This window comes from Apteryx mantelli, chromosome 22 (assembly GCF_036417845.1).
Source record: "Apteryx mantelli isolate bAptMan1 chromosome 22, bAptMan1.hap1, whole genome shotgun sequence".
In the NCBI taxonomy this organism is placed as follows: Eukaryota; Metazoa; Chordata; class Aves; order Apterygiformes; family Apterygidae; genus Apteryx; species Apteryx mantelli.
Genome location: NC_089999.1, coordinates 11,543,794 through 11,557,184, shown reverse-complemented (window position 1 = coordinate 11,557,184; position 13,391 = coordinate 11,543,794). Strand labels below are relative to the sequence as shown.

At 40.0% G+C, this 13,391-nt stretch overlaps 1 protein-coding gene across 5 annotated transcripts in view; it reads right to left on the bottom strand.

Annotated features, from left to right (window-relative positions):
* Positions 1–808: 808 nt before the first annotated feature.
* VMP1 (vacuole membrane protein 1) overlaps positions 809–13,391 on the bottom strand; it is a 69,639-nt gene continuing 57,056 nt past the window's right edge. For all 5 annotated transcript variants that reach the window (XM_067309454.1, XM_067309456.1, XM_067309459.1 and 2 more), the window contains 2 exons: positions 2,929–3,031; positions 809–1,631 (listed from right to left, as the gene is read on the bottom strand). In XM_067309454.1, coding sequence (XP_067165555.1) covers positions 1,488–1,631; positions 2,929–3,031 — 247 coding nt within the window. In that variant the 3' untranslated portion in view covers positions 809–1,487. The remainder of the gene's footprint in view (positions 1,632–2,928; positions 3,032–13,391) is intronic.

Here is a 13,391-nt window from a genome sequence, read left to right as displayed (position 1 = left end):
ACGACGGTTGGCAACACAAGAGGACATTCAGGCGGGATTGAACACAGTACATATTCTCACACCTTGCTTGAGATCTGCCCTAACCTAATGCAGGGATAAATCTAATCTAAGCAAGAGCAAGATCTAGCCTACTTTGTGCTCATATGCCACCTTTTGATAACACTAATCAAAAATCAAATTAATTCTTGTTACTTCCCCGTAGGATAAAAATCAAAAGCACTAGTTCAAAAATTATTAGAGAATTGTTACATACACAGTAGCAGTGGAATGGTTATTTACTTACTAAAGAGGGAAGAAGCTTCTTTTTAATATTTGTTATGTTCGTGTACATTAAAACTAGAACATGCATTGATTCATAACAATGTTTTAAAAATACTTGAATTTTAAAGCATAAGTTTAAGGCTCTCTAAAGCCGTTCTTAAATATTGTTGGGTTTTACATCAAATCTGTTTTCAGTTAAAAACTTTACTCTCCTTCCCCCCTTTCTTTTCCTGCATCACTCATGGTGCTGTGATCAGTGACAAACATCTAAGAATTTATGTTAACAAATATAGCTTGCTATTTAACTTGCCTTTTTTAACCACTGAGCCGTACTGCAAGGGGCCAAGTTACATGCTTTCTACTTCCTTCTGCTAAGCAAGAAGTTCTTAAGAAGGAAAGGGGGGGGGGAGGAACAAAGGGCTTCAGCACCATTTGTGCAGGAAGGATGAGTAAAGCATGCAATTCATAGGATTAAGGCTTAATAAAGAAACTGAGTATACAAAGGTGGAGAGGAGAAGAAACAGCTTAAAAAGACTGACACAAGAAATTCTGGAATGATCAAAGATGACTTTATAAAGTTTTATCTTGACTTCATTCTAAATATACAGAATAAAAAATGTCAGCTTCAGCATTTTGACATCAATAATCTCCGCTAACATCATTACGAAGTTTAAGAGGGTGGCTTTTCCAACTGAGAGCACGTGCAATGCAATGGCACATTGGAGAGTTCAGATGGAATAGTGTTACCATGACGGACATGCAAGAGGTTCTATCCAATCTGTATTCATTTGTATACATTTTGATGGTCTTGAAAGTTATGGAAAAAGCAAAACAGCCACCCTTCAAAAAATAAAAAGTTACCCTTAGGCCAGTCTGAAAGTTAAATCAGGAATTGGAATACAGCTAAGTATTAAATCATCAGTTTTAGAAGTAATTTGGATGGACAACAGCTGTGTTAAACACCAGTTTAACATCACACTGCCCATCCCATATAATACAACTCAGACAAGTAAAGCATTTATACCTTACCTTAACATTTATAAGTTTGTCAATGAAACGTCTGCTCTAACAGCCAAATTACTTTCAAAAGAAAATCAAAATGTTATAGCTGAAAACTGATGTTAAAAAGTTTTCCCCAGTTTGGAATAATGCTGATTTTTAAACATATGGAAAGACATGTCATTTTTCATGTCTGCTAAAGCCCATTCCGAGGTTTTTTTCCAAGCTCATTTGGTTTTTTCTTCAGAGTACATCTTCTGTTGCAGTCGTTTGGCATAGCTTTGGGCCATGGAGTTGATTATAGATAAGATAAAATAACAAACCATGACAATCACCAATTTTTCAAACATCCACGATAGCCAGTTTTCCCCCTGAAGAAACAAAGACAAAACAAAACAAGGAGGAAAATGAAGATTAGTGGACAGCGCAAAGGAGAATTCTCCGTTTTATAGGTGAAGGGAAAGAGCCTAACCATTTTGGATTATCTAATTTATCAAATTAAAAACAGGAACCAAGTGCAGGCTGACAGGATTCCTGCACGTCTCTTTGTAAAGCTGACTTTAGTCCCTTGAGAGACGATACAGGAGGGATTGCCAAATACACTACAGGGCAGAGGATGACTCCTTGATCGTTACTGTGTGCTAGGAAGTGATTTATTATTCCCAGTATTGTTTCGTCGTTGCTCACAATTCATAGAGTTCAGAGTTAGCAACCCCTTACTGTCATTCCCCGTCACCATCAGTGCAAAGAAAACAATAAGGTCATTGGTTAACAATGTTTTTTTCTCTGAAACTGCGTATACTGTGTTATCTTCCAATTAGTATCCGATTCTTCTTCTGTCACTAGAAGTTAATGTGATGACCTCGGCAGCCCCAATTTGAGTATTTTCTAAGGCTACATTTAACTGTTGGTTTTTGTCAAAGGAGGGCAGCAATGCACTGCACAAAAATTACTTCAATGTGCTTAAAATGCATCTGCCTATTTAGTTATTCCAGCCTGATCCTCCTTAATTTAGTTTCTTTTCTGGTAAGATATGAGCAAAGAAACATTTCTAATACTACAAGTAATAAATGAAAAGTGTGAGTTACATTAATAGATTTTATAAAAAAAAAGCCTTAGCATCCTAAGAAATCTCATGTTGAAATTACAAAAGTGCTCTCTCCCCACTGAAAAGTCTTCTTTTTTTAATACTTTGCATGAAAGGATACCTCTGCTCCTTTGTAGCTTCTCCAAACACTGCATTTTGCTCTTCCTTTTGAACATTACAGGCTTGTGATTTTGTTTCTCTTATTGGCCACTCAGCTCCATGTCCTACTGCCTTCTGAAGTACTGAGGCTGCAAGCGGTTCTTTATCGTCTCACATGTTAACGCAGCCTTTACTGCTCAAATTTCTTTTTCAGAACAGGCATGCTAATACAGATCCAAGACCAGACACTGGTCTTGGTTTATTGTTTCCTTCGCTCTCCAAGAGGTCTCAGTCCAGTTGCACACAATTACAGTATCATTTTTAATTCCCAGCTGCTTTAAAATGAGATTTTTAACTCTTCCCTGGGCCACTACAAATCTTTGAAAACCGGGATCCAGAGTGAAATCGGTAAAACTGACAAGTCAAAGGAGAGCAAGAAGAGGGAGGAGGTAACTGGGGAAGGAGGCAGGAAAGCGTCTTACCTGGGGCATGCCGCTGTCGGCTTTGTGGTGAAGTTTTATCCTCTGAGCTTCCAAGTATTCTTGAAATGGCTTCTGAAGAGAAGGACCTATACTTGGAATAGCACTGATGCAAAGTTCATCCCAGAGAACAAGACAAAATAGGGGAAGAAAACAAAAAACAAAAAAAACAAAAAAAAACATTTTTTTTTTAAACTTACCACTTTGACCCAAACAGAACAAAGTTCAGATTGAGCTAGAGCTCAGAAGGGCATTGCTATTTGGGAAAACAGATAACCATGTAATAAAGCATATTTTAACTTTTCATCTGATACTTCTGAAACGGACATATATTTCCCCAGATCCTCAAAAAAAAAAATCTGTTTAAAAGCAAAAAACATTTCAGAGCAGATCAGTGATGATAAACTGGGGGTAACACAGAGAGACGCTGTGAGCTACAGCATTTCCTTAAAGCCAGAGAGAAGCCAGCTGAGGCTGTGCACTGATGCAGTGCTGAGAATAAAATGAATGACTTCTGAGAAGCCCCACATTTATCACCAGCAGTTCCTGTAAGAACTGGTTTGAACCGATTAATAAGGAAATGACTTGTGCTTGTGTCATCCCCGAGTTAAAAAAGAAACTGCTCGCCCTATGACTTGCCCCTATCTTCTCAAAGAAGACGGCCCCTTTCTCCAACTAAGTCCTTATTAGGACAATCTGTGCGTCATCCTTACCCCAAAAGAATGCATTAGCGAATTCTGCAGCACCTCCCACCAGTCAGTGATTAACAAAGGAACAAAGAAGGAACTATGAACCCTGCTCTGAATCACTCCACGCTTTATGGCAGATGACTTGCACAAAAGCTACAACGCATTACCGAACACCTTGTTCTTACAGTAACGTTATAAAGATCACCGATAGCTTTCTGGAGCTAAGAATCCTCTCCCAGATCCGACGCGTAGAGGGGTTAACGCTGGACGGATTCAGAGTAGCCACCAACTTCCACCCTGCACTTATTACAGCCTCGCCAGGCTTTAATCACAGACAACAGAAAATCCTTCTCTAAATCTACAGACCGTACTGTTTAGCAGGAGGTCCCAGGAGACTTAGAAATCCTCACGGCACTTTAAAAAAAAGCTTTACTACTACACAGAAGAAATCACCGCTAGCAATAGCTCTGGTGAGAACGCAAGCACAGTCCAAAGCTCCCAAGCTTCGATCCATGCGTTACCAAAGGCGATTTCGGTGACACATGCATACGGCACACGAGCCACGGGAAAGCTGCCATCACTGACAAATCCCATTCTGTTTTCAAAGAAAACTGAGATGCTGGGGGGTGTTTTGTTTTGTTGAGAAATTAGTACGGTCTTCAACATTAAAAAAAAGTCATCTAAATTTGAACAAATACTACAAAAAAACACTACAATTTTGATTCCTTACACTATTGCTTTAGGGAGGATCATCTCCTTTTCAAATGACTGGCATCCCTATGGGAGAACTAGATCTCTAACATTATTTTCCTCAATTTCCTTTTTTGACATGACATTCCCTCTTCCTGGTTAAAGCTGAGTTCAAAAATAATAGCTAATATTTAAAGTTTATGAAAATGCATAGACTGAAGAAAAAGTAGCTCACTATTAAATCTATTTTGTTCACTAGCCAGGGGCAAATAATTTTTTCTGAACATGTTTACAAGCAAAAAAAAAATTGCCTCCCTCATGATTCACCATCACGATGATACAAATAGATGAGTAAATTTTGTGCCCGGACTGGTAAAATTTTGCTAAAATAAGCATCAAGACTCAAGCACGTTAATTACATATTTTACAAATGAGCAGGTCAACTTCTACGAGTGATTTCCAGCTTTTCACAACTCTCCCGTAAGAATCTGACTCTGCTTGTGGTAAAAAACCTCCTAATGACTCGCCGATCAGTACGAGTCACGGTTTTTAAAAAAATTACATTTTGGGGCATCTTTTCTTTTTCAAATGACAACTGGAAGCCTGAGAAAGCCACTGAGAGGTAATACTTTACTTTTAAACCTTTGCATGAATATGAAATTAGGAATATTTAAATGATGACAGATGAATCACTAACAGAACGGTTATTCAAATTCCTCCATGTTTTTCCCTGAAAACTGAACTAAGTCAGTGCCCAAGTAACATGAAGCAGCAGAACAAAGACATGAAAACCAAGGTCAGATGGCTTGAAGAGATCCTAGTGCATCAACACTGTATTTCAAAATTTTCTCACTGGAAGTATTTGGCATTTTTTTCTTTTGCAAGCATGACTAAGAATTTCAGTGCACGGCATTCATTTTATTAAAGCTGGTTTTGAAGACCTGTAAGATCCCGAATGCAAGGACCTTGGTCTCTAAAAGCCTGCAATACTCTGCCCATTAGTGAAGACTTTAATACTAAAAAAGCATATACATTTAAGTGCATTAGGAGTAAAATGTAGCTCAGTAACACCTAGAATATAAACTTCTACATGCATCCGCAGTACCAGAAATAAAATTCCTTTAACTCATCTTAGTGCGTTAGTCTTGTAGTCTTTCAACAAAGTTCAGTCATTTAATCAGCCAGCTAATATTTTTGTCACCTAAGAGCCAAAGGGGAAAATCACCTTATTGTATACTCCAGATCTAAAAGTCTTTAATTTTTTTTTCCATTTTATTTCATTACAAACAAGGTGTATCCCCCATATAGGTATAGGGAAATTCACCTCACTAACCCTGTTGTTATCAAAGGGGGAGAGGGGGAGACCTGAGGATAAAATTCCAGGGGTCACAGTCGTCGTGAGCCGGAGGCAGGTGCCGACGCAGAAGGAGCAGATTTGCATCATAAAGTCACTGCGAAGCGGCGCAGAGTTAAGACGCGTCTTCAAAAGCCTAGTGCAGTTTCAGGAGGCGAGATGCAAACCGCAGGCACAGTTGCACATCCGACTAAACAAAGGAAGATGCTGGAAGATAACCTTATTTGTAGAATAATCTCAAACTAATTCCTGGCATTTTCAATTGAGAATAAAGCCTCTTGTCTTGCAAATAAAGACCAGGAGAGAATAAGAAAATAAAAGGACCTCGATCTTAGCTCACCCACACTTTGCAGTCCCTGTCAAACCAAACCAAACCCAACCCTCCAGCCACGCTAACCCCCGAACCTTCGTCTTAAAGGCTTAAAATGCCAGTCTTAGAGAGCCGGTGGAGAACTGCAATTAAAAGGAAAACAAAACAAAACCAAAATGGTAAAGTCAGTCGCTATGAGTCGTCTGTCAAAATAAGCAATGAAATATATTTCCGCAGTTGCTATCCCTTGTTCTTCATGGATTTTGCAGTTAATCAGTGACAGGGATGCACTGCCAGGACGCGAGGTACTGCTCTCGCCTAGTCGCCCCTTCCAGCACGTTTGATTTGAAAGAACAAAGAGACTAGCTACAGTTTTGCAATAACCTTTAGAAAAAAATGGTTTGGATTTTTTCCGTAAAAAAATAAATACACTTCTGAAGAAATTCTTATTCATAAGAGATTTCAGAACCAGTTAACATTCTTAAGCCCAAACTTTTAGTTTTTAATTTATTCTGATCCTCTGCTGAAGTTGAATGTTTCATGAGCATTAGAGACTCAATACAGACTTTGAAAAAAATTGTACCACCTTTGTCGCAGCTTAAATATATCAAAATCATATTTTAGTTTTAAAAAGTTCTTTACATTCTAATACTACCACAAACACCCATTATGAATTTTGCTTTCACTGAAAAAGTACTGTTGAAGTCTGTTTTCAGAAGTATTGCATAGTATCTGTAATTAAATAGATGTATCTCAGATTTTTTTAAATTGTTTTAAGAGACATGATTTCTATCCAAATGAAAAAAAAAATGTAGCATTTTGCACAAATAGGACAAAACTTTACATCTATGCGCAGGATGGCACTACACAGGAGGAATAATCATATGTGAAGTAGTTCTGGGTTTAGCTTAAGAATTACATCAGCGATGTACAGATTCTGACAGTATCAGCTGTAAAAATTCTATTCCAGTTACAGTAAAATAGTATGTGTACACTACACAATTTATTAATTTGCCTTTAAAATAATGACTGTCAATATTTGAACCTTAAATGCACATCACTAGTAATGAAATTGTATGAGAGGATCTTGGAAAATTCATCTTTTTAGCAGAATCTTTTAGACTACATTTAGGAGTTTTCTCAAATACCAGTGGAAGAAGTACCAAACCATGGCGGGGGGGAAGCAGTATTTTCCCTATGCCAGCTTAACCAAAAGTAAAATTCTACAGTACTTCAGGCAATCACATTTTTACTAATACTAAAACCACTTCTTTTAAACCATTTAATCATAACATTTTCACTTTTGAAAGGCATACTTTTCATTTTGAGATCTGTAAGAGTGCAAGTTACTCTGATTTATTGAAAATCCATAACCTATGCTTTTAGAATTTATGAACATTCAAATAATCACAAACTGTGCTAAGTGCTGAAGTACAGTTCTGTATCAAATGCTGCATTTCTGTATCTCTGTGCTAGCATTTCACAGAGGAGTCATCAGACCCACAATTTAGAATATAAAGTTCCCATCTTATAAACACCTCTAAACATGTGCGTTTCTGCCTACTTTTCCAGAAGGGAAGTGTTAGAATTAGGAAGTATTTTAAGAAACACTGAAGTTGCCATCATAGACCCCCATTTTGGGAACATTAATATGGTGTTAATTAAAGTTTCTCATTTGTAACAGATGTCAAAGAGCAAGTGATCAAGCAGCTGATCAACTTTAAGCTGTTCTGAAGCTCCATTTATTGTGATGGAAGTTAAAAAATGTAGGTAAGGACTTCAGTAGCACTCAGCTGAGCATTTTATTCTCTACTCAGCAGCTCGTACGCACAGCTGGAACCAGGCCCTCAGTGGCGATGAGCAAGAATCATTAAGCACTAAAGGTCTGAAAACATGGAAGTCTGTTTTATCATGAAAAAAATCCAAAGGGAAATGAGAAGCCTAATAACGAATACGGGGCGCAAGCAGCCCGGCTCCCAGGCTGCGGCAGCCCGCAGCCCTCGTCGGAAAGGTGATGCAATATTGAGTCAGAATCCCATTTTATGGATGATCTCTCTAATATCCACAGCTGTTAATTTAGAAAGACTGTTTAACTATTAACCAAGGGGTCGATTTTGTCAAACTCTTTAGCTACGAAGCGCACGCACTCTGTCCTCGTTCAGTAACGCTGTCTTGCAGGGCTTGGGGACCAGCAGTGTTGCATACGGTTTGCCACGGTTCAGCTATTTGGGCTAGTACAGCTATGGAAAAGCATCCTTTTAGGAAATGCTAGGACTACAACTCAAAATGAGGGCAATAGGGATAGAATTTTTTAAATAACAGAAAACCAAAAAAAGACTAAAAGGAAAAATTCATCGCACACTTTGTGAGCACACACCACGCACACATTCAGGATCTCGCCCTGCTGTCCTGCAGCAAGCATGGCCTAAGGCCAGAGATTATCTCTTTCTACAAAAAAGGCAGTTAAGTGGCACTGAAGAATGCGATGTACTGAAGGAGGGAGTGTGCTGGTATGGGCTCTTCTCTTCCAGTACCTCCCCTTTTTTTATTATTTTTCTTTAAATCAGGCTAGCTATTGACAGCTAGGCCAGAGGGCCAAAGCAAAGGCTTTCACCTTCCAAATAAGCATGCAAAAAACCCCCCATTAAATCACACCCAACACCCATCCCTCCCACACTTGAGTTTCTCTGCGTTGGATTCACATTTTTTTTCTGACATTCCCCTGCAAGAACACAAGAAAAATCCACCTGGCAGCTCAAAAGCAATAAGGCACTTAGTAAAAGTCACCATATTTGGTTATCTTAGCTGTCCCTCCCTCAAAAGGAGCAGCAACTTTGCTCCTACGCGGTATCAATCTCTTTAAAAAGTTAGAGGTGTTATAAACTCTCGAAAAACTGATGCCAATATTTTCATGCCACTGGCCAATTCGCAAAGCTGATTAATTTGCACGGCGGTTCACTGCCTGAACAGAGCACCTTTCCTCCTGCAAGTTATCTGAACCTGCAATGGTTAATTTTTTTCCAGACAGTGATCTAAACAGGCTTAACGGTTAGTATTTTAATGAGCTGTCATTTCCTGTGCTGATAAAGATTCTCACAGTATTTAAACCATCCATTTCCCCGAGGCTCGACCAATGCCCGGCCCCTGCGCGCAGTGAGTCAGATCGGACCTCAGCCTCCGGCCTGACTCAGCCGGGTCGCATCGCGCCGCGGCCCCGCTGCCGAGGCGCCCGGCTCGGGGACCGGGCCCCGAAGCGGAGCGGCAGCCGCTCACCCCCGGCTGCGACTGCTCCCGCTGCCCCGGGGGCTTCCGAGCACCTGGGGAAACGCGGATGTTACCCACGTGCAGCCTGCTAAAATCGCGGCAAATAAATCTGATTTATGGCCAGGATCAACAGCAACATCTTGGGGGTTGAAAGGCTGCTTTAGCAGATGCACTTTGGTTTTACAAGATCAAAAAATAATAAAACTTATTTGAAGATTACTAAGGTAAAATTGTTGCACGTTTGAGGACATTTATACCTGCAGCCATGCTCTAACACCCGTGTTAGCCAAGCTGCCACCAAGGCGTTTTTCCTTGGGACATTTTGTGATGCTAAAAATCAATGCTTTCAAAAATAGGAATTGCAACATATCTGTGAACTGCTCGTTCTTAACGCTGCTCAGTTTTTTGCTCTTTGTAAGGAAACCTGTCTCCTGCTTGCAGTTTAAAGATACGGCACAATTTCTGTACACAACTTGCAAAACAAACCACCCGTGCTTGCCCAGAGGCTAAATCCTACCAGCCTTTTGCAAATAAACATCTAGAACTCTGTTGTGATCTGCTGGAAGCTCTTTAACACCAAAGCTGCTCCGATTTCACTCGCAGCCGTGTCCCGGTCAGGACGCTAAAGCCCTTTCCTGCACGGAGCCGATGCGGCAGGATACGGGCGCAGGAGAAGGCCTTCCTGCAGCTACACCAGCGCCAAGGCACCCACGCAAAACGGAGGTGCCCCCGGACGGAGCGCGCGGTCGGCAGGCCGGCCCAGGCCCCCGCGACAGGGGTCTGCCGAAAGCAGGGTGCGACGAAGCAGCGGCGGCCGCCTGGCCCAGGCCCCGCGAAGCAGACGGCCGCGTGGCGCAGCGTCAATCACAGCCGGGGACTCGCTTCATGCCGGGACAGCTGACGGTGCTGCAGCCCTTTCTATCGCTGTGCTCTCCTGACTTATCTATATTCTAAAGAAATAACCTAAATCTATATTGCAAACTACTTTGGGGAAGGAAAAAAAAAAAAAAAAAGCGCAATCTTTAAGCCACAAAGTTTCTAGCTGTACCAGTCGCCATAGCTCATTTGTATTTTTTCCCCCATGAAAGGCACATCATGCTCCTTACAAGAATCAGCTGAGATTAAGTTGTGAAGCAAAGAATCACAGCATAATAAACTGCAGCAAACCTGGTTTGTAAAGGCAACAGCTCAAGTATGTACTACCAGAAACCTGGTTTTCCTTTCAGACATGTAATCATTCAGACCAGCCTGCATAACTGGTAAGCACGAAAATTTGGTCCACGGAAAACACCAGATGAAGAAACTGCTCACAAGCATGGATATTTTGGGGTAGATGTTCAGATCTGAGTTAGACTTCGCAGTGCTAACAGGGCTCACGTGTCTCGCCGGCATAACGCAGCACTGACAACTTTTAAAATCTGTGGAAGTATGCAAATCACTGACTTATATTTAAACTTCAAATTAGTTTGATGACTCAGTTCATTAATGCATTGACTAAATTAGTTTCTACTTCTCCTACAATTAGCAAAGCCTCACTTGCTATAGGCAGTCGTTCACTCATTTTGCTAAAGCCATGGCATACCTGAGAGATCCTGCAAAAACAACATGCCTTCCCTCCGAGCAGCTATTACAGGGGCTCTTAAGCCATTCCGCAGCCTCTGCGAGTTTATCATAACATAGCAATAGTCTAGGGGACTGGATTGTCCCAAAGGGACGCCGCCGTCCCTCTGGAACTACTTCACTTGCTGCCTCTGAGACGAAGGCCAGGAGCTGTCTAACGCTATATAAGACACGCTCGTGAATGATTCAGATTTCCATTGGAAGTTCTAGAGTTCTTATTAGCTCATTAGCACAAAAATTGGACAAAGCATGCTAAATTAAAAAAAAAAAATTAGAATTTTCCTTCTGAACATTTACCCAGGAATGACGCATCTAGACACGTCTGTGGATGGTGTATGCTTTGAGCACCATCTCTTTAGCAGTTTTGGGGGAATTCTTAATCCACATTTGAAACTGCCACTTCAAAGAAAACACGATCGTGCTTAAAAGCAATATGCTTAGGGTGACTCTATAAACAATCCTGCAGCTGTAGGTTAAAAAAAATAAAATAAATGGAAAGATTTGAAAGCCAAAAGAAAACCCACAACACACACGATGATTAAACATTTTAAATGGGCTAACTTTGGCCTAAACCCAGCACTTAAGTATTTTGCATGGATGATTAGTAAGTTAAACTCATCTGTAAGTCACGGAAAACAAGACAAAAATCTTATACCCCCTCTTTCCCCACGTAGAGCTTATGAAAGTAATACAACCTGAGAGAAAACATTATCCTCTTTTAGCATTTTCGACAACAATAATGCAATTTCCAAGGCATTAACTGGCAGAACAGGTTGGTAATTGTGGGCCTCGTGAGCCACCAGCACCTCGCTCACCCTCCTCAGCTTTGGTTTCAAGCCTCCCGCTGGCTTCAGTTTCTTAAACCCTTCCGTGTCCCTGCTCCTCGCGGCCCCGACCACGCTCCTGCCCAGGCGGCTGCCGGGGGCTTCGCCACGGCCACCACCACCCTTCCGAGCAGCTTTTACACTGCACACTGCCAATATCTAATTTTTTTTTTGGAAAACACTAGCCCTCTCAATTTCCTGTCACATTGATTTTTCTTTTCCTCCCCCTATATTTAATTAACATAAGGAGGAATTTAGGATCCCTTTGTAATGGAGACCTAGGTAATGAAAGTATAAAATCAGAGTACCCTAAACTATAATAAAGAAGCCGGTTATGGCGGGTTTAGCATGCAGTGCAAGCAGCATCTAGAAGCAGAAGTAAACAACTACTGAGCTCTGGAAAAGATCTACTGGTGACTCAGTTTTACTATTACTTTTTTGAGACTCAGGTAGTTACCAAAAAAATCTAATTGGCTAGTAAATCAAATATTCTGAGACCTTAATTCTCTGATGTCTCAGCTTAATCTTCTGTCTAGATTTCAATTATCCTCTATATTAATATATTCATTATGTTAAAGTATTGTGCTTAGATATTTGCTAATGTGCAAAAGCAATATCCCAGACAAAGAAGTTGCAAGTCAATTTGATGGACAGAATTTGATTAAATTAAAGTTACACGCCATTAAATAGATCTATATTTTAATTTAATAATAACGGTTTTAAGGCAAGCTATTGTTTAACATGTTTTATATTCCACTCTAAAAAGCAATTGATGAGGTAATGCTAGCAGACAGTTTGAGAAAAGTCAACGCTACCGGGACATTCCAAAAATCCTTCTGTCTCCCGAGAACATTTTTTAACTCTGACATCAACCATCTAATAAAATCTGAATCCAGCAGAGGTCTTGTGAATGCATTCTAAGTAATTTGATGCAAAATTATCTCCAAGACAGATGAAGTAGGAAAAAACTACTAGTTTTGGCTCAAAGACTGCAGGAGAGCAAAGCTTTAGAAATACACCTAGCTTAGTAGTAGCACTGATCAAAAATAAAGAAGTAAATTGTCTGAAATGGTTATTCGTATGAAAAGCTAACTAACGATTGTTAAGAGTAGCCACATTTCTTCTGTTTTTTTTAAAAAAAAATGTTCAAAGCAACAAATTCATTTTGAAGTTTGTTACAAACCAGACTCCCAATCAGAAGATCAGGAAGTAATAAAGTCAGGATCTGTTTCATTAGTGAAATGCCCTAGAATGTCTTTTCCAACACTCCTTTCCCTTTGTAAAGCATTGCTACTTCAAGTTTACATATTTTGAAAGCAGTTATTTCCAGACGTTCCTCTCCTGAAACTCTTCTTGGGGTGTGTTTTTTTGGTGTTAATGTGAACATAGTTATTTCAGTTTGGGTAGCAAAGTATCAATTAATACGCCCCCTACGACAAGCGGAAGGCCTTGGAAAAGTAAAAGACCTTAGAATTTATTTTATGCTTGGGATATCTATATTAGGTATCTAGTAAAAAAACCAAAAACAAACAAACAAACAAACAAAAAACCCAAAAACACACACACAAAAAAGCCCCTTTTCTGTTCAAATGTTACAGAATCGTATTTAAAACTTTAAACCTGCATTCCTGACAGTATAGGAATCTAATCAGCAAAAAGGCAGTGGCTTTTCCTCCCAAGTACACAACTGTTCCTTGAACAATTAAGTACAATGT